The following is a 20,442-nucleotide window of genomic DNA, read 5'->3' as shown; positions in this document are numbered from 1 at the left end:
GCAGTAATTGGCATTCTGAGCTGTTTTCAGTCATCCTGAATTTAGGGGTAAAGGCAACTCACTGTGGCAGTAACTGATTGTTTCCTGCGAAGACTTCGATGGACATTTTATAAGATTTAATTTTAAAATAGGAAGGTGAGTCATTTTGAAATAATGCACTTGGTTTGGTAGATTAAATTTTTTCAATAGCTGGAATCCATGGGGGCAAAGTAATAAAAGACTCATAGCGGTGAGTCTCGTACAGTGTTGTGACGCATACGCAGACTTTCCTACTCATGCTCAGATCCAGCACTCCGTTTCTAACTCTCAGTTCTAGCAAAGAAAGCTGGAGGTTGGGAACTGGAGATAGAGCTGGGAGGAAAGTTGAGGAAGTCTGTCTGTCTAGTGATTTAATAGTACAGTTCCGTATATGGAAGGCAAAAAAGGTATTTATTTTCCTAATGCAACTGCGGAAAGTAAAGATGTATAAAATCTTGGCTAATGAAGTTGTGTAGAAGACAGGGTGAGAGGGCTCTGGGGCCGAGGCCTACTAATAAACTGTTAATTGGTTATTCCCAACAGTTGTCCTGCATGAATGGTATAGTTTATATGTTGGAAATTTCTTGCATATCATAAATACTTGATAGGTGCTTCTTTAAAGTGGATATATGTTTTATTATAAAATCAATTTGGGTTTTGTTACTGAAAAAGGGACTTTGAGCCTCTAAAATCTTGTCTGCCATTTTTTTCCGTCCTCTAAGTTAGTTTGTTCTAACTCTGAAAGCTGGAAAAACGAGGATTATAAAAATTACACTGCTTCGATCCAGCCTCAAGTGCCATTGAATGGTGAGATTATTCGGCCTTTGTATTATTTACAACTCTTTCGGTTACAAGTGACATAAACCCAACTTGAATTAAGTTAAAGAAAAAATAATAAGTGAGTTCAGTGGTTTTAAGGAATCAGAACCAGGGGCTATACCATTGAGGATTCCACAGAGATCTTTGTCTCGAGCTTTTCTGCATCTCTTTGAGTGTCAGCTCCATCCTTGACAACTGCTTTCCTTCTCAAGGTCGAACTGTGCCTGCCTGTAAGTGTGGGCTCATAGCTTAACAGCCTTGTACCCTAGGAGGAAAGAGATTCATTTTCCTGCCCACTCCTACCAAAAATTAATTTTTTTTTTTTTTTTTAAGGGAAAGAATCCCAGGTTCTCCTCTCTTGGTCATGTGTCCATCACTGTGGTAAAAGAACTAGGATACCATAGCCCATCCTGACCTTCTGTTCACCGTCGTGGTTTGGTACTGATTATTAGCAAAAAGATGCTGAGCGAACAGTATCCACCTCAGCTGTGGAATAGATATATATCAGAATAATTTATATTTATATATATTTATATGTTTTTTTCCTCCACCATTTGAGAGTGAGTTGCAAACATCATGCCTTTTTATCCCTAAATACTCCAGTATATCTTTTCTAGGAGTAAGACCATTTTCTTATGTGTAGCCATTTGTCTAGTTACTGCTTTTATTTATGTACAACTAATACGCAATCTGTGGAAAGACACTGTAAGATCATGCAAATATCCTGTTCCTCTTCAAATTGTCCTCCCCCCAGATTTAGCATTCCTCGATGATTCTGGACTGTACATATCTTTACGACAGTGGTTACAAAATGATTTTCCAACTCCACCGATTCCTCTCCATGTACTGTTTGTATTCTATAAGCAAGAGCTTTCCTTTCTCCCTCATTTTTTCATTATTTATCTATCTGTCATTGGAATGGATTCCTGTTGTTTTCAATGGCTTATAATTCATTACTGACCTTGATTACTTTGGTGCTCAAATGGCCCCAGTTGTGACTGTGAGCTCTTTAAGCTGACTCCTGTGCCTTTTTGACGTGCTGCCTTAATTTTGTTGAGCACTCCCTTTACTCTCTGACAAAACAAGATGTTTCAGGCTGATCTTATAACCACCCTGTCTTGGAATCAGCCATTTTTGTGAGGAACTTTGGTATTAGAAACCAAAATCTGAGTGCTATGTGTGCACATTGCTTTTGGAGCATCTTTGCTTTTCAGCTCTTTCAGTTGTCAAAGCTAGGGAAAAAATACACAAGACATACACATGGACATATACGTTCATGCACATATGTACACACCTGCGTGCACACAATATATTCATAATGCATATGTACCCATTTATATGCATGTGTTCATACAGATACTTATTTTAGAAAACATGTGATTACACTGAGGCCTCCAGTTTAGATTCATCCCACAATATCTTCCTTGCCTTACACCATTTCATATTCATGTCTTCCCACTTCTTGGGTGAGAACCACAGCTCCTAACACCAACACATTTACTCATTTGTTTAATCCTATACCACAACTAAAATAGTTTCAGAATTGCTTCACCTATACACCTACCAGAGAGAGTTCAGGATATGTTTGCTGTTCTCCCTACTTCTCCCCAAAGCTGAAAGTATATAGTCAAATATTGTGTTTATAAATTTATGAGATTTTTTTTTCCATCTGTTCCGTATGGTTATGATATTCACTTGAAATACTTAGATTCATTTATTTCAGCTTGTTTTCATCTTTCATTTTAAAATTTTTTGATATGTAACATGCTTCCAAAAGTCAGATTTTATATAAAAAGATAGAGAAATGTCACTCCTTCCACCCCATTCCCTCCACTTATCCCTTGTGGATAATCATTGTTTTTTTGGTTCTTTCTGTAAAGTAAGTAGATATATGCAAGTTTTCTTACTTCCTCTTTATTCTTTCACAAAAAGTAGCGTATTACTATACTCCTTTGCACGTTGCTTTTTTCACTTAACAATGTATCTTAGAAATCATTCCATATTAGTTTACAGAATTCTTTCTTAATTGTTTTTACAGCTACATAGTACTTCTTTGTATGTATCCTCATTTATTCAGCACTAATGTTCGGACATTTAAGTCTTTTTTGTTATTTTGAAATTACCAGATAATGCTGAATAACCACGTGCATATATATTTTCATATTGTTGGAGGTGTATCTGTATATTCCTATAGATGGAATTGTTGGATCAAAGGGTGCATACATACATACATACATACATAGTTTTGTTACATGTTATTTGACCACTATTTTTGAAGAACGTAGAACTTCGAGGAGCAAACAAAACATTCATGGACCAAATGCATCTGTAGGAGGAGGTTAAAATAGCAATGTGGAGGTTAAGATGTCCTTCATTTGATAACACTCAAGTATAACGTTTTCAAAGCTCACTCCAAAGACAGGAAAAACACATTTCACCTAGTCTTCCTGGAGGATGAATTCAGGTGATACTTTCTTGATGTCCTATTTGAAAATCCCATTTATAGGCTTATAAGAAATCTTTTCTTCCTGATATTTGTCTTTATCAGAAGAGCTCCAGGAAGAATTTTTTAAACTCAAAATCGATTCTGTTGTCAAAGGTAACCTCCAGAAAATCACTTTGAAGATATCCCAGGTAGAGTATCTTCTTGTTTACCCCCAGATAGGTAAGCAGGTGTCTCCAGACATTTTCCAGTTTTACTGACATATATTTAAGAAGTTTCCCTCCACTCCACCCCACCCTCAGCTTCTGGCTAGGAAATCTCGTGGTGCCCCAGGCTGGACTTCGGAGGTGCCTGACTACAGTTCCTCCTTACTTTCATCATTTAATTTGTTTCTGAAAGCATGGAAGGCAAATATATACAAGCCTTGTTGTAAGGTTTAACATTTTGAGGAGGTTTTGTGACTTCCCTGGTGGTCCAGTGGTAAAGAATCCGCCTTCCAGTGCAGGGGATGCGGGTTTGATCCCTGGTCAGGGAACTAAGATCCCACAGGCCGTGGGGCAAGTAAGCCCACATGCCACAACCACTGATCCCGCGCACCATAAACCTCAGAGCCCACGCACTGGAGCCCGCGTGCCACAAGTAGAGAAGAGAAAACCCGCAGGCCACAACTAGAGAGGAGCCTGCACACTGCAACAAAAGATCCCGCATGCCACAACCAAGACCCAACACAGCCAAAAAATAAAAATAAATAAATAAATCCCTTTAAAAAAATATTTTGACGAGGTTCTATTCCTTAATTGTGTCTTGAGCTTGGTTTAGTTTTCAGTGGGATATTTCACAATGAAGCATGTTTCTAGCCCATCTATATACAAATATTTAAAATGAAGATTAAACATATACAGACAAAGTTTTCCAATATGAAGTTATATTTAGTAGATAGATAAAATTGATTTCAGATGTTGGGAGAAGGATTTAGGATTTTACAGAAGATTAAATGGGGTTCTGAGCACGTGGTCATGGTGACTTTCGGTATATTAGCTGTCTTTAAATGTGTGTCCAAAAAATTAAGCACAAACCTTCTTTTGTTAAGAGAACCAACTATGGATTTATGAATTTTTCTGTATATTTGGGTCACTGGAATGTTTTGTTAACAATTCTTTTGGTCATAATTTTGAGATTCAAATAAGATTAAAGGAGATTTGAAGTTTTTGCATTTATTGAAAGGGAGCCTGGGGTTAAAAAAAAAAAAGGAGCCAGGAAACATGATATGGTATAAACAGTGACAGGCTGAGTCACATGAGCTGAGCGCAGGCCTCTGCTCCGCTGCTAACTTTGGGGCCTTTGTTGCTTTTAAACCTGTTTCTTTCTGTGGAATATGAAGCTCATCTGCCCTGGCTCCCTCACGGAACCGTGGTTGTAACAGTTCAATGAGACAGAAGCACATAAGTGCTTTGTAGAATATAAATTGCTATGTAATTTTCTTAGAAGCCACGTAACATGAGATAAATATTCCCATGAAAATTTGGCATCTTTTTAAACTGTTTCACCTGAGTCTCCTGTCCTGAAACTGATAAGTACTTTTTCCCCTGGCTTGAGAGCACAGGTCTCTTGTTAAAATGTACAGTTCTCTAAAATGGCAGGATCCGTTGAGTTTCATTTCCTCAAAAAAATTTTCATAAAGAACTTTGCTGGTAGGGAAGCCAGTCTTCAGCCTAGGGAATCGAGGGTGGGCTGGGTCTGCACTCATGTGATGGGTGCTCTCCGTTGTCGCTGGGTGCTATCCCGCTACGGGTTCATCCCATTGGATCTCCCTTCTCTGAACAAGGCCGGTGGTGTCCCTGTCTTCCCCCACACTTTCCAGTAACTCACCTGATCGGAAATACCAGTAATCGTGGCTCTTCCTCATTCTCCACATTCTGCCAAGACTTACTGGTACTACTTCTGCTGGATCTTTCAAATCCCTTTCACCGATGAGTTTTCATTGAGCATATCTCGCCTAGGTCTTCATTCCCTTTTTCCCGGGCTTGCCATCATGCCCTTTTCACACAGTGAGTCTCAGCTCTCTATCCTCGTGTACTCCTGGTTTCTTTCCAGCTCCATCACTTGGTGCTTCTGTTCACTTGCCCTGTCATCCAGCCACACAGGCTGTCTTTTACTAAATGTGCCTTTAACACTCTTCCATTCCCCAAGAATGCCATGGTGGTTACGAGTATGCCTGGTTTAAATACTTTCTCTACCATTTACTAGCCATGTTACCCTGGAAATCTTAACTCACTGTGCGTCTTGATAAAATTAAGATGATAATACTATCTGTGTTAAAAGGTTGTTGTGAAGAGTAAAGGAGATACTCCGTATAAAGGATTAGAGAACGGTGCCTGCGTGTAGTAGGTGTTATATACGAATTAGCTGTAATTGTTATTATTCCTGTTATTCTGTCTGTCAAAATTCTGTGTATATCTCTGCTCAAATGTGTTTTCCCAGATCTCCCCGATGACACGAAATCGTATCTATCCATTGATGAATCCATCTATCTATCCAGTAAATATTGAATACTTAGTATGTTTTAGGTATAAGACTACTCACTGTGAGGAATACAAAACTTAATCAAGTGCATACTCTCTGTCCTCTGGGAACTTAGAGTCTGATAGGACAGCTCAGAGAAGTGTCAAATATTCATCCATTCAGCAAATGTTGATCGAGCCACTGCAGGGGATCCCAGGTCCTCTATGGTTCTGAGCCTGGTGTCACGTGTAATGACTAACTTTGGTGAAAGATTAAAGTTTGAATACCTTATGCAAAGCACAGTTGAGGTGCTAGGGAGTGTAGAAAAGAGATTTTATCAGCCAGCAGGGCCCGAAAAGGCTTATTAGAGATGTTGTCATCTTAGTAGGGCCTTTCAGGGTGGATGAACTTTGCCCATTTCCACCTCTCAAGAAGCATCCATCTGCTGCATTGGGCTATAGCCCTAGGTGGTCTGTAGGAATTCTGTCATTACAACCTCCTCAGGGGGTGGGCAGTGTTGTCTTCAGTTTTGAGCTCCTAGTACTCCAAGTTCGTATGCATAGACCGTTCTCAATAGAGGGTGATGACAGATTAGGGAGATGTCTCTTCACATGTAACTTAAAGGGAGATTGGAAGTGGATGATTCTCAATGTCTGAAGCAATTAAACTTCCTAGAGAAGACATTTATGTGAAACTGAAAGTGAGGTTTTTTTTGAGATATTCATATTATTTTATTTCTTATCACATTAATCATATCTATAGTAGTCATGATAGGGGGTATAAAAAAAGTGAATTTTGCATCAACCTGTGTAGATATTTCTTCCCATATTTCTGCAAATTTCTGGGAAGAAACTCTTGTAGATTTTCCATTAAAGTCTATCCTGGCCCAGGAATTCCAGGATGTGCTATCGTAACTGTAATCACACGAGAAATCTTAGTTTTAAAAACTGCCCAACAGTTTTAATTCTGAATTTCTCCTTGTAGCAAGGAGCAAGGACCAACCCCAGTGGAGAAAAAGAAGAAAGGAAAAAGGAAAAGTGAAACCACAGTGGAGAGTTTAGAGCTGGATCAGGGCCTGCCGAACCCATCCCTGCGGAGTCCCGAGGAGTCCACTGAGTCTGCAGACAGCCAGGTATAGCTATGCCCGGAAGCCCTGGTGGGCGTTCTGGCTGCCGGGCAGCGTCTTGCTGACACTGATCCTGTTGGTCCTCTCTCCCTGTCTCCAGCCTGCATCTCTCGCACACAGACCTGGGCTGGGCTTTCAGTGTTTTAGTGGGTGACCACAGGTTTTTCTTTAGCATTCTGGTCCTTATACTAATAATCTCCCAGTGTTTTAGTGGTGTTTGCTTCCTTCTTGCAAAGTAGCATGATATTAGGCCGCAGTAAGAGTGAATGTGGAAAGTGGAGTTGTGATCCAAACTAGGTAAGCCTCAGAGGGCCTGTTTTGCTGTGTAGGTAATACATTCAGGGCTCAGCGTGCTGGGACAGTCTACACAAGGACACTTTCATAATCCCAGATGCTGGAAAAGCCAGGGATGGATTCATTTTGCCAAGATGGTAAGGAAACATGGAAACAAGGAGTTGCCCACCTAAGTGAGATTTCTGAAAACATGCCAAAGTGTGCCCAGGACATTGGTAGGAGTTTTCTGTCTGAGTTGAGGCTGCCTCTCTTGGACGTGAGTTCTAATATTTGAGAGTGCTGTTTCCTCTGACATCCACAGCAGTTTATCTGGGCTGTGCTACTGCATGGGGGCCATTTAGGGTAAGACCAACTTACTGCTCCTTAAGAATCATCTGGACCCTCATAGATTCCTAGGTGATCTTCGTTGTAGTAAGGTGTCAGCTCCTAAGGTCGTAGTGGTAAATAAGTAGTAGTGTCTGGAGTGTCAGATCAGAGACCCCCTTTCACTGCCTGTAAACTTGGGTTAGTGGCTCTTAAGTGTCCTGACGGGCAGAGCAGCAAGTACATTAGGTTGATGGGAGTTGGCAGGGGGTTCAGTGTTTCTAGGATGGTGATTTGTACGTGGGATTGGGGGGAGAGCTTTTTATGTGGAATCCCTCATGTAGAATTAAATGTCATAGAGGTGACACAGTGAAGAATGATGGGAACACAGAGAGAGCCCCAGGAGGTATCTTTTAGATGATAAGGGGGCGGTGAGGTCTGGCTTTTCGTTTTGTCTTGTAAGGTTTAAGTATCTAAGAGTAAGCTAGCTGGTGAATGGTTCCCAGAAGGGTTCCTACTGCTTGGATGTGATGGGTATGTAGAGATGATGTGTTTTTCTGTTTGAGGAAAGCCACTGGGTTGCTTTGTTGTAGAATGTTCTCTCTCTAAAAGGTCACAAGCTACTTAATTATAGATGAGTCCTTTCATGGTGAGTCACGAATCTTATTTTGTCGCACTTAAGATGTCTGCTTGCATTTCAAAGGGTGTTAGGAGATTCTCAAAATAAGTCCTAATAAAATTGGTATTATTTAGTTGTTTAGAAGTACATGGTAAGTATGGTGAATTCGGCCAAAAAAAAAAAAAAATCAAAACCAAAAAAACTATTAAATCACTGTCATAAACCCTGAGCTTCCAGCTATGCTGGAAGGGACCTCAAAGATGATGAAGTTACTTCCCATCCCTGTTTTACTGGAATAGAAACCGATTCCAGAAAGCGGGGTGGGGGAAGCAATGATGCATAAAACACGTTTCCTTGGATTCTGAGGCTACACCTTCTTCTCACTGGATCCTGGTGATTTAGCTCCCCTCCCTCACCTGGGTCCCATTTTGAGTGAATTTAGTCCTGAAAAGAGGTACGTTTAGGGAAGATTCTTTTTGCGAAGTTAGAGAGGTCTCCTTCAACTGTGAGTGTAGGTGAGCGTGTCCTTGTGCAAGCTTTTCCCTCTGACTCACAGATAGTCTCTCTGGCGGGTGTGTTTGTCCTGTAGAAACGACGCTCAGGACGGCAAGTGAAGCGCAGAAAATACAACGAGGACCTGGACTTCAAAGTGGTGGATGATGATGGGGAAACCATCGCTGTCCTTGGAGCCGGCCGGACATCTGCCCTCTCAGCTTCTACACTGGCTTGGCAGGCGGAGGTACGGCCTTAAGATTGGGCTGCTGGCCTCGGCTGGACAGTCATTTTGACTACTTGATGGAGCTGTACTGTGGCTCTTTTTTTAAGTGTAAGTTAGATCACCTTAGCTGCTGGTTCTATCCTTCAGGTGGCTTTCTGTTGCACTTAGAATAAAGTCTAGACTCCTCACTGTGCCTAGCAGGCCCCTCTGTCATCACACTCTCCCCTAATTCACCAGATTCATTTTTCAGATACATGGCTTTTCGCCATCTCTCTCATTACTCTCCAGCTAAAAGACTTGCCTCTTTTAATGCCATGAATTAGCAGTTCTTTCCCACCTACTGGCCTTTGCCTGTAGGGTCCCTTTTGCCTGGAATGCTCTTTACCATATGCTTTACATGACTCTTTCATTTAAAGTAGATCCCTGCCCCTCATCCTAATGTTTATTTCACTCCTGTTTGTTTCTTTCATAGCTCTTATTACGGCTTATAATTGTGTTCTGATTTCTGATTTCATTTTATTTCTTTATCTCTCCGTGAGAATGTAAAAGTCTGATACAGAGTAAATAGCTGTTCCATGAATGGAATCACATGAACTAGTAATTTACAGTTGGGAGTTGGATTACAAATGTGTATTGAGAGTCCACTGCAGGTCCAGGTCCTAGGATACGAGGATGAGTATCAAGGCATGGTCCCTGCCTCCAGGGAGTTTTATCTGGGAGAAGAGGCATATGGCTGTGCTGATATGGTGATAAGTGCAGTCTTAGAAGTCTGTGCTGCTGGTTACAGTGGCTACACAGAAGGAAGAGTGGACAGGAGAGGGAGGTCAGGGTTTCAGGGGAGGCGTTTCTGATGTGGACCACAGCCTCACAGCCTGATGGTCCCAGAGGATGTGGTATGGCAGCTTGATGAGCTCGGCCAGGTGGTGGGGTCTGATTTGAGGAGTGGTGGGAGACGAGCCTGGAGTGGTAGGAAGAGTCATGTTATGCAGGCTTTGGCTGTCAGCTAAGGTATTTGGCCTTCCTTCATACTGTGGATTGAATGAGGGGCAGGAGGCATCGATGGGTTCGAGCAGAGAAGCAGTATGCCCGTATATGCAGTTTAGGAATTTCCATTGGCAGCAGGATCAGGCAGGAAAAGGATAGCGTTAGGACCTGGTACCCCCGATGCTGGAAAGGCAGAGGGTAAATGTGGAGAAGGAGGAGGTCTGTGCCAAGGAGCTTACGGAGGAGGAATCAGAAGCAAGAGAAGAAACAGGCTGTGCATGTAGGAGGCGCCTCGTTGCCGGCAGCACGTTCTGAGACACAGGCTGTCTTTTGTTATGGAGTCGCTGTTGCTGACTTGGCAGGATTCATGTTCTGCGTGTGCAGCAATAGCACAGATACCTGTCCTTCCTCCTGGACACTGTGTGGCTGGCTACTGGAGCTCTTGATGCTTTATCTGTGTAAACCACCTTGCCTCCAGAGTAATGCATTTTCACATAATACTACTTTTCAAGCACATAGTTAAGAATAGCCCTTGCAAGACCGCTGTGAAGTGATAGGATTACATTGTTTTACAGTGGGTTTCCCTTCCTTGGAGATTTTATGGTTGGTTTGGTAGTTAAAACACTCTAAAGGATTTTATTTTCTCCTAGTAGCCATTTAGCCCAAGTCATTAACCATATTTCAGTTGTTGTTCTGTCTTCTCCCCTGGTGCCTGAAGCGCAGCATTAGCTGATCAGACAGAAATAGTTCAGGAAATTTATATATATCCTAACAAGGCTCTTTCTGTCCTCTTAAGGGTACAGCAAAGAGAAAGTTTATAGTGGTGAAACATAAGCTGGAATCTGAATTTGCATTAATTACGCCTCAAAAATTGTGACTAAATTTAAACAAGAAAGAGGCCTGATACGAGGTTTTGGCATTGATGTTTAGCAAGGCAGCTATGTGGCTCTGGCTTCCACGCCACAGGGCAGACTGGACAGCCTGCGTGGGGTCGAGCGGATTGCACGGTCAGTGCTCTGTGGAGCCCTCCACTTGCACCTGTTTTACATAGTGGGCTTCCTGGCGGGGGGTGGGGTCTGAACAGAGAATTCCCAGGCCAACACAAAGCCCCGAAATCAGGGATCTCATCTGGGATTCCAAGCAATCCTCAAAGTGCCCAGTGGCACAGAAAATCAGTGGGAGAAGATGAGGCTTTTCCTTCATCCTTCTCCCAAGGCCCTTTGAAAGGGTGTCTGCCTGCTTGCTGGCTTTAGCTTGGGGCAGAGAAGGGTGTGCAGTCAGCACCAAAAAGGCCCCACTGCTACCTCCTTGCTTTCTTTGTAGTGTCTTATCAGCATGCTCAGCCCACTTTTGTGGCTGCTGGCCCCTGTCCCAGCCCCAAATTGCAACCTCAGCAGTGCTTACCTAGTGGTGAGTTGCTAAAAACATCTTTACGCATGATTCAGTCTAACTCAGGACTGGCAGATTAGCACAGCCCTGCTTTGGAGTCTAGAGGCCCGTCCCCTGGCTGGTATATGGGATTAGGGCTGGAAGTATGTTTCCAGCCTGACTGTGACTCTTTGCCTTCTTATTCTTTGTCAAACTGATGTCAGTGCCTGGAACAGAGACAGACTTTCACAGTTGTGGTACATTTAGTATATAGATTTTTCCAAGGCTGTCTCAGTTTTTGCCTCCTACAGTTTGTGTGGTTTGTATGATTTCGCCTTTGAGACAGAAGGACTTGAATGTGAATGAAGCATCCACTCCTGGTGTTCTCCTGTGCTGCCTCCTGCTGCTTTGCAGACGGTACCCTCTGCTTTGTCTGGTCTTTTCCCGTGCCTGGCGAGCTGACCGCAGTTGTTGCCTCCCTCAGGAAGCTCCCTGTACCCCCCTGAGCTGGGGATAAGTGCCCTTCCTTCCTCTGTCTAACTGTGTTTAACTTCATCACTGTCCTTTAAACACCTGCCAGTTTTTGTTTCCTTCATCTAAGCCATGAGCTACGTTAGGGTAGGGCTTATAATCTTTTTTTTTTTTTTATGTATCTCTCTGGCATGAAAGAGCTTCAATAAAGTCAAATTTACATTAACCCCCAGGAACTATTCAGATGAAAGTATGACACTTTCCCTCTTCTGTTTTGTGGAGTATTTATAATATTAAGCCTGATGTCCCCCAGAATCCTCCCACCACTTGTTGGCAGCCTGTGACTGTTCTGATGCATCAGTGCCTCTGCCATTCTGTTCTGAATGTCACTCCTGATTGTTCCCGCCATTAGATTGTAAACTTTTACAAAACAAGCCTCACTTTTTAATTTATCACAGTTTTCACCTAACATAGGTAGTACTTTATGTTGGGTAGTAACTAACATAAAGACTTGCATTCAGTTGTACTTGTCATGTATTTATTTAATATGTGAATAATGAGTAAATATGCTTAAAACTTATTACAGAAACAGGTGTGATTCTTAACTCCTGGATTAGAAAGACAAGAGTGAAGTGTTTTTCTCTTTTCTCGGGCTCTTGTTTTCTCCAGTTCTTCATACTGGCATAGTTTCCCCACTGGTGTTCATCCACGTCTAACTCTGACACCGACAACTGTGGGCAGGCCCCTTGGCAGAGTGGCTTCTAGCTGGCATGGCTCTAGCTCTGTATGGCTCTAGCTCTGTACCAGCCCGCGTGATTCACTGCTTAGGCTCCTATGCACTCGGCCCGAGAGGATGGTTTTCATTCTTCCCATTTCTCAGCTGGCCACACCACTGTTCCCCACCCCGCGTCTTTCCTCAGATTGTCTCCTGCCTTTGTTTCCTCTTGGCTTCTGCTGCCACCCATTGTGCTGAGGCCAGTGTTCAAATGACCACAGTTTGCTCTTTTGTCGTTCCCTGCCCCAGGTCCCTGCCCTTCCCAATCCATTACTAGACTCATTTAACCATAATACCAGAGAAGTTTTTGGCTTTTTTCAGTGTCCCACTCAAGAATCTAAGGTGGTTACCTCTTAACTCCTGTTGTAGATCAAAACTCTGGCCTGATTTTTTAAGGAATGTGGCTGCATACTACCTGTCTACCCTCATTTATCCCCACTCCTCATTCTGTGTCATGCTTTTTTCTACTAAGACTGGTTCCTTAGTGTTCGAAGTCTGCATCCTGCTTCCCATATCCTGGTGCTTTTATCCTTTCGGTGCATTTCGAGTTTCCTTCCTGTTTGCAGTCCTCTTATGAGCCACCATTCTTTAGGGCCCAACTAAAACATTACTGTTCTGTGAAATCCAAGCTATTCTTGCTTTCTGCACTCTTGCTGCTGGACTTAGAGTTACTGTCACACTGATTAGAATTTACCACTGGTACATTTCTAAGAAAAATATGTTTTATCTTGCTTTCACTGAGTGTAAGCCCCTGAGACTGGGCACCCTGTTGGATGCTACTTTGGACCTTCCATGGCACTTGGTAAATGCTTGTGTTTTGGAGTTGCTGCTTCTTGCTAGAGCCTTTCCTTACGGCTTGCTGAATAGAAGTGAATCAGGTGGTTGGTTGAGGGTCGGGGGTATGTGGGTTGAAAAATTTTGAAATTTTCCCTAAGAAAATAAATTTTTAATTTCATGAGGTTCTGACATGAAAGTGAATGAGCTAAAATGGTCTGCTTTGAAGGATAATTTGAGAAAACTCCAAGCAGTTGAGAACAGATGGCTGTCATGGAAGTATGTTTGGCAAGCAGATTTGGTTTATATCTGTGTGTATCTGTATACACTGAGTGTTTATACACACATGGTCATGCTTATGCACAATCTCTGTTTAGGGGGAAAAAAAATCCTGATTTTCCAGTTTTCTTCCTACTTTGATGTGTATTTTGGAAACGCTACTCTCTTTTTTCCCTTTTATTAGGATAGGATAAAAACCTGCTGTCAGTATTTTGATGATAACCATTGATTTTTTTTTTAATACTAGTGTGTTTCCCCCTATTCTTTAGTGCCAAAAAAATAAATTGAAATTTTATTTCAAATACTTAATTTTTACTTGAAAATTTTCTATAATGAAGAATGCTTTAAACCCACCATCCTTTTAATCCTCAGAGTAAAGTCCTGTGCTTTCTTCATCCACATGTTAACATTTCCTTGGATTTGGTCCTAGTTAAAAACTCTGAGAGCAATCAAAGTCCTATCATCGGAAACCATCTTTTTCTGCTCCTCATGGTAGGTAAGAGTAAGAGCCTATTTGAAGCAACCTGCTGGTGAGGAGAGACAGTTGTTCTTTTAGCATGGGTGTACACGTATGGATGCTTGCTTGCTAGTCTGGGTTATACAGAACTGGGAGTAGGTAGGAAAGGTGCTCAGCAATTATCAAAGTTTAATGCTAATAGACAGCCAACTCATTTCCAAAGCCTCTCCTCATTTGTCCAGGTACTCTGGCTCTGTGTTCCCATAGCACTTGCTTTATACTACTATTCCCATGTTATATTGCAAAATCTCTTAACATTATTTATTCAAAAATATTTATTGAGCACCTACCACTGTTGAGCGCCAAGGACTGTTCTAAGTGCTGGAGATAACATCAAGGAACAAAAGAGACAGAAATCCCTGCCCTCGTGGAGGGAGCCTACAGCAAATGGAGAGGAGGCCTGCAGCATACACACAACCGATCTCCTCCTCCAGATATTTGCCAGATTTTGAACCTACGTGGGATGGAAAGCCAAAGGGCGAAGCCCAGAACCTCCAAAGGGTAGAAATAACTAAGGAGAGGCTGATAATCAATCTGAAAATAATAAAATTGTGTAGTATGTCAATGGTGGTAAGTGGTATGGGAAAAAAAAAATCAGAATAGGCGTGATACAGAATTCAGCAATGAAGCCTGCAGTTTTAAGTAGGGTGGTCAGTGTTGGCCTCACAAAGGTAATATCTGATCCAAGAAGTGAAGGAAGTAAAGGGGTGAGGGAGTCGTGTAGGGTGAAGACTGTTTCAGGCAGAGGGAATAGCAGAGTCCCGGAGGTGGAAACATGCCTGGTGTGTATGAGGGACAGACAAGGAGACCTGAAAGGTGACAGAGGAGATGAGAGGCTGGGTACACATCCTGTGGGCTTCTGTAGACCTTTGGGAGCCTTTTGGTTTTACTCCAAATTAAAAGAAAAACATTTTAAGCAGTTTAAGCAAAAGAGTGACTTAATAAAAAGGGCCATTCTGAACGTCGTGTTGAGAATGGATCAGTGGGACAGGAGTGGACACAGGGAGACTACTTAGGAGGCAGTTGGGAATAATCTGGGTAAGAGATGAAGGTGGTTTAGAACAGGGTAGAAGCAGAGGAGGGGGTGAGAAACGGCTGGATTCCTGGTGTACTTCAAAGGTAAACTCAACCGGATTTCTTGGCTGATGAGACAGGGTGTGTGGAGAGGAAAGAACAGAGTCAGGATTACAGCAGGATTTTTGGTTTGAACATCCAGAGGGATAGAGTTCCTCTTAACTCAGCTGGGGAAAACTGTAGGTAGAAGGGGTGGCGGTGGGGGGTTGGCTAAGAGACTAGGAGTTTAGTTTGTGGACACCTTGGGTGTGAAATATCTCTGAGATATTCAAGTGGAGATGACAAGTAACAATTAGATACAAGAGTCTGTAATCATAGGAGAGGATAAATAAATATGGCAGCCAACACAACGTAGCCAGTATTTAAAACCATGAGACCAGATGAGATCACCAAGAGAATGAGTATAGATAAAAAAGAAAAGAAAGCCCAAAAACTAGGCCCTAGGGAACTCCAAAAATAAGAGTTAGTGTTGGAGGATTCTATTCTCAGATAAGGGTATGTAGTAGGGCATGGCAGGCCAACACTTGCTGCAAGGGGGGAAAAAAGATAAATTGCAAAGGACATATTTTTAAAGACATCAGATAGCTGTGGAAGCAAGAAGAATCAGATGAACTAAAATTCCAGACAGAGAAGAGCTATTCCTAGATGAGCTGACAGTTGCTGACTGTTTCTCCTCTGGAGGCACTCTGCAATTCTGGGCAGGGGCTGAGGATCAGGCTGGGCCCAAACAGAGACTATTTTGGGTTGAAGAGAAACCATCTGACCCTGCTGGTGATTGATTATGCAGGGCTGGTGAAATGATTGGAAGCTAAAGGAATTCCCAAAACAGGGAGCTTTCGCCTGGAGGCATTTGATGAATTCTGGGGTAGCCCAAGAAGTTAGTGGCTCAGCCAGAAGGCAGATTGAAATCTCACAGTGTCACGTTACTTTTAGGAGATAAAATCTCACTAAAAAAGGATGGGTCTACTGCAAAAAAACTGACTCTCCTTTAAGAGAGATTTTTAACCTGCTTGGAATTGGAGACTTCAGGGCTCAGGAGTAAAAAGACCTGCTGGACTTACAGTCAATGACCTTGGACATTCATACTCAAGGAGCAGGTAAAACAAGAGATGGACTGAATCTTAACAGTAACCCAGTCCTGACCCAACAGTCCCTGATTGGACCAATGGGACCCACTCCTTCTCCCTGTTTGTATAAGAGAAAATAGGAAACACTTGTAGTAGAAGATACTGTTTGGAGCTGCTAAGATTCTTTTATTCACACTATTCACAGTACTCATCATACAGTAAAAAATTATTAGGCATTCGAAAAGGCCGGGAAATTGACTGAAAACCAAGAAAATAAATATGTTAATAGAAGCAGACCCCAGGTGATCCAGATAACAGAGTTGGCAGAAAAGAACTTTTAAATAACCATGATTAATATGTTAAAGAAATTAGAGGAAAAGATGGACAAAATAAGTTCTAAAGTAAAGAATTCCAACAGAGAATTGAATCTATAAAGAGAATCAGATCAACACTGTAAAACTGAAATTTTCAATTTATAAAATTCAGAACACAGTGGATGAGTTTAAAAGCAGATTAGATACAGTAGAAGATAAGATTGGTGACTTTGAAGACAGATCAACAGAAAGTTTCTAAACTGACACACAGAAAAAAGAATGGAAAGAACAGAGCAAAGCATAAACGGATAAAGAGACAATTGGGGTGCAGTGAAAAGGACTAACACATACATATCTGATTAGAGTCCTAGACATGGAGGAGAGAGTGAATCAGAGGAGTGTTTGAAGATAAAATGAATGGCGAGAAATTCCCATAAACCGATGAATATATCCGCCAGTACATTCAATGTCAGGTAACCCCCAAGCAGGAAAAATGTAAAAAAGAAAACCATACTAAGCATATCTTAAACTGTAGAAAACCAAATACTGAAAGAACATCTTAAAAGTCAGTAGATAAAAACTGACAGCTAATATTATATTAAATGGTGCAGTATTGAATACTTTCCCTCTGAATTTGGGAGTAAGAAAAAGATTCTATTATTCTCATTTATATTCAGAAATACACTGGAGGTCCTGGCTACTGAACTAAGGAAAAAGAAAAAATACAGGACTTCCCTGGTGGCACAGTGGTTAAGAATCCGCCTGCCAATGCAGGGGTCACAGGTTTGAGCCCTGGTCTGGGACGATCCCCCATGCCTTGGAGCAACTAAGCCTGTGCGCCACAACTACTGAGCCTGCATGCCACAACTACTGAAGCCCATTCACCTAGAGCCTGAGCTCCACAACAAAGAGAAGCCACCTCAATGAGAAGCCCGTGCACCGCAACGAAGAGTAGCCCCTGCTCGCTGCAACTAGAGAGAAAGCCCACGTGTAGCAACGAAGACCCAATGCAGCCAAAAGTTAATTAATTAATTAATGAAAGAAAAAAAAATACAGACGTGCCTCATTTTATTGCTGTTTGCTTTACTGCATTTCACAGATATTGCATTTTTTTTTTAACAAATTGAAGGTTTGTGGTAACCTTGTGTCGAGCAAATGTATTGGCACCATTTACAATATAGTAAAAAAAACAAAACAAAACTATTTATATAAACAAGCAACATCAAATCAGGAAAGGAAAACTGTAAAATACCATTTATAATAGTATAAAGGTATTAGATACCCTGTAATAACTCTCAGAGGATACAAGCCTTCTATATGAAAAACATTGCTGAAAGAAATTAAAGAAGACCTAAATAAATAGAGCAATATATGACATACATATATTCAATATTGTGAAGATGTCTATATAGTTCAGTCCCAGTCAAAATCTAAGCAGGGTGTTTTTCTGATAGAAATTGATGATGAAAGTACAAAAGACCTAGATTAGCCAAGGCAGTCTTGAAAAGGAAGAACTTTTCCAAGAAATTGGAATACTTACCATAATCCAGACTTTGTAATCAAGCCACAATGAAGACAGGGTAGTGTTGCCATAAGAACAAATAGACCAAGGGAACAAAATAGAGTGGTATGTACTGCCCAGCATGGCTTGTACTTAGCTGTGCATGGCTATTAAGCACTTGAAATATACCTAGTCTGAATTGAGATGTGCTGTAAGTATGAAATGCACAGTAGATTTTTAAAGAGTTAGTGTGAGAAAAATAATGTAAACTATTCCATTAATAATTTTACATTGATTACATATTGAAATGATAATATTGGGGGTATATTAGTTTAAATAAAATATCGTTAAAGTCAAGTTCATCTGTTTTTTAATGTGGCTACAAGAAGATTTACAGCCACATATATGGCTTAGTGAATGACATTGGTAGCAGCAAAGCTTCCTTAAACAGAACACAAAAATACATAAGAGAAAAGATTGATAAGGTGGAATATATAGAACTTCTGTTCATCAGAAGATACATTTACAGGTTGAAAATGCAAACCATAGATAGGTAGAAAATGTTTGTATGGGTTGTGACAGAGGACTCTTATTGAGAAATAAAGATATATATTAAACTCTCACAAATATAAAGAACTCTTGCCAATCAGAAAATGGACAATTTTTTAAATAGGCAAATGACTTGAACAGGAGCTTCACAGTGAGGATCTCCATATGGCCAGTAAGCATATGAAAAGATGCTCAGCATCCTTAGTTATCAGGGAAATGTGAATCAAAGAGATGATAATGCACATCCACTGGGAATGGCTAAAATTTTCAAGACTGACAGTATCAAGTCAGTTGCAACTCCCATACACTGCTGTTGGATGTAAAAATTGTTACAGCCACTTTGGGAAGAGTTCTGACAATATCCATTAAAACTAAACACGGGCTTCCCTGGTGGCACAGTGGTTAAGAATCCACCTGCCAATGCAGGGGACACGGGTTTGAGCCCTGATCCGGGAAGATCCCAGATGCCTTGGAGCAACTAAGTCCATGCACCACAACTACTGAGTCTGCGCTCTAGAGCCCGCGAGCCACAACTACTGAGCCCACATGCCTAGAGCCTGTGCTCCGCAGCAAGAGAAGCCACCTCAATGAGAAGCCCACGCGCCACAACAAAGAGTAGTCCCCGCTCACCGCAACTAGAGAAAGCCCACGCGCAGCAAGGAAGACCCAGCTCAGCCAAAAATAAATTAATTAATTTTTTTAAAAAAAGCTAAACATATAACCAACCTCATAACCTAGCAATTCCACTCCTGTGTTATATCCAAGGTAAATGAGTGCATTTATGTGAACATTGAAAGCAACCCAAATATTCCTCAGCAATAGATTGGATAAATAAAAGGTGGTGTATTTATACAATAAAATACTACACAGTAATACAGGAGAATGGACCACACACAATATGATTCCATTTACATGAAACAATAATAGGCAGAACTAATCAATGGTGGTAGAAGTCTGAATAGTGGTTACTTCCAGTAGGGGCAAGAGGGTCTTCCAGGATGTTGGAAATGTTATATAACTTGATCTTAGTGGGACTTAAACTTCAACAACTGTACACTTGAGATCTCTGCATGCTGTATGTATGCCATACCTCACTTAAAGCATTGTGTTAGCATGTCTGGCAGTTCCTTGATGATGAGGACTGTAGCTCATTTATTTCTATAAGACCAGTGCATAAACACAAGGCACTCAATAAATCATGTGGGAGAAATTTAGGAAGGAAATGAAGTAGGAAGTTAGGAAGGAAGTTGGTTCATTAATCTAGTTTCTTGTCACCCAGCCCCTGTTCCTTTGTTCGCCGTCTACCTGTCATAGTCAGAGCTCTGTTTGGCTGCAAGGTTGGGGTAGTGATTTTACTGCTCAGGAAAGTACATCTAGCTTGGGCCCTTTGCTGTTACCCGTCTGTACAGTAGAAGATAAGTCCAGGTATATGGAGAAGGGGGAGACTTTTTAATCACATGATGTAGATTAAGAATAATGCTTTATCTTTCCTTGTGTATTTCCATCTGTGTCTCTTTTCCTCTTCCTTGTTGTTTAGCATTCAACCAGTATTCACTGATCACCCACTGTTGCCTGGCTTTTTCAAGGTATCTAGCTACATTTGTGAGTAAAAGAAATAAAGATCCCTGCCCTCACAAGGCTTATATTGTGGTGGGAGAAGACGGGCAATCCACAGTAAACTGCCTCCCCCTCCTTTTCTTACTTGTGCAGAAGAATCAAGCAGAAGAAACATACTGACAGGAAAACAAAAGCTTAGTCTGTATCCCGCACCATCCTTCTATTGTATGGTAGGCCCAGTTCACTTGTCTTCTGGTTGAGCAGTGGGAAAAGACTTGTCATTTTGGATTAACTTCACAATGCCATGTGTCCACGGGGACGTAATAAATATTTGTAGCCTTTGGGAGCATCTGTCAGTGCCTGCTGATTC

General features: G+C 41.5%; 1 protein-coding gene across 1 annotated transcript in view; it reads left to right on the top strand.

Moving 5' to 3' along the window:
- Positions 1-20,442, top strand: part of CHD6 (chromodomain helicase DNA binding protein 6) — a 209,977-nt gene that overhangs the window by 91,585 nt on the left and 97,950 nt on the right. Inside the window, exons 4-5 of the mRNA XM_065892557.1 lie at positions 6,767-6,914; positions 8,714-8,863. Of these exons, the coding sequence (XP_065748629.1) occupies positions 6,767-6,914; positions 8,714-8,863 (298 nt within the window). The remainder of the gene's footprint in view (positions 1-6,766; positions 6,915-8,713; positions 8,864-20,442) is intronic.

This window comes from Phocoena phocoena, chromosome 15 (assembly GCF_963924675.1).
Source record: "Phocoena phocoena chromosome 15, mPhoPho1.1, whole genome shotgun sequence".
NCBI lineage: Eukaryota > Metazoa > Chordata > Mammalia > Artiodactyla > Phocoenidae > Phocoena > Phocoena phocoena.
This window is presented reverse-complemented; position numbering and strand designations above follow the sequence as displayed.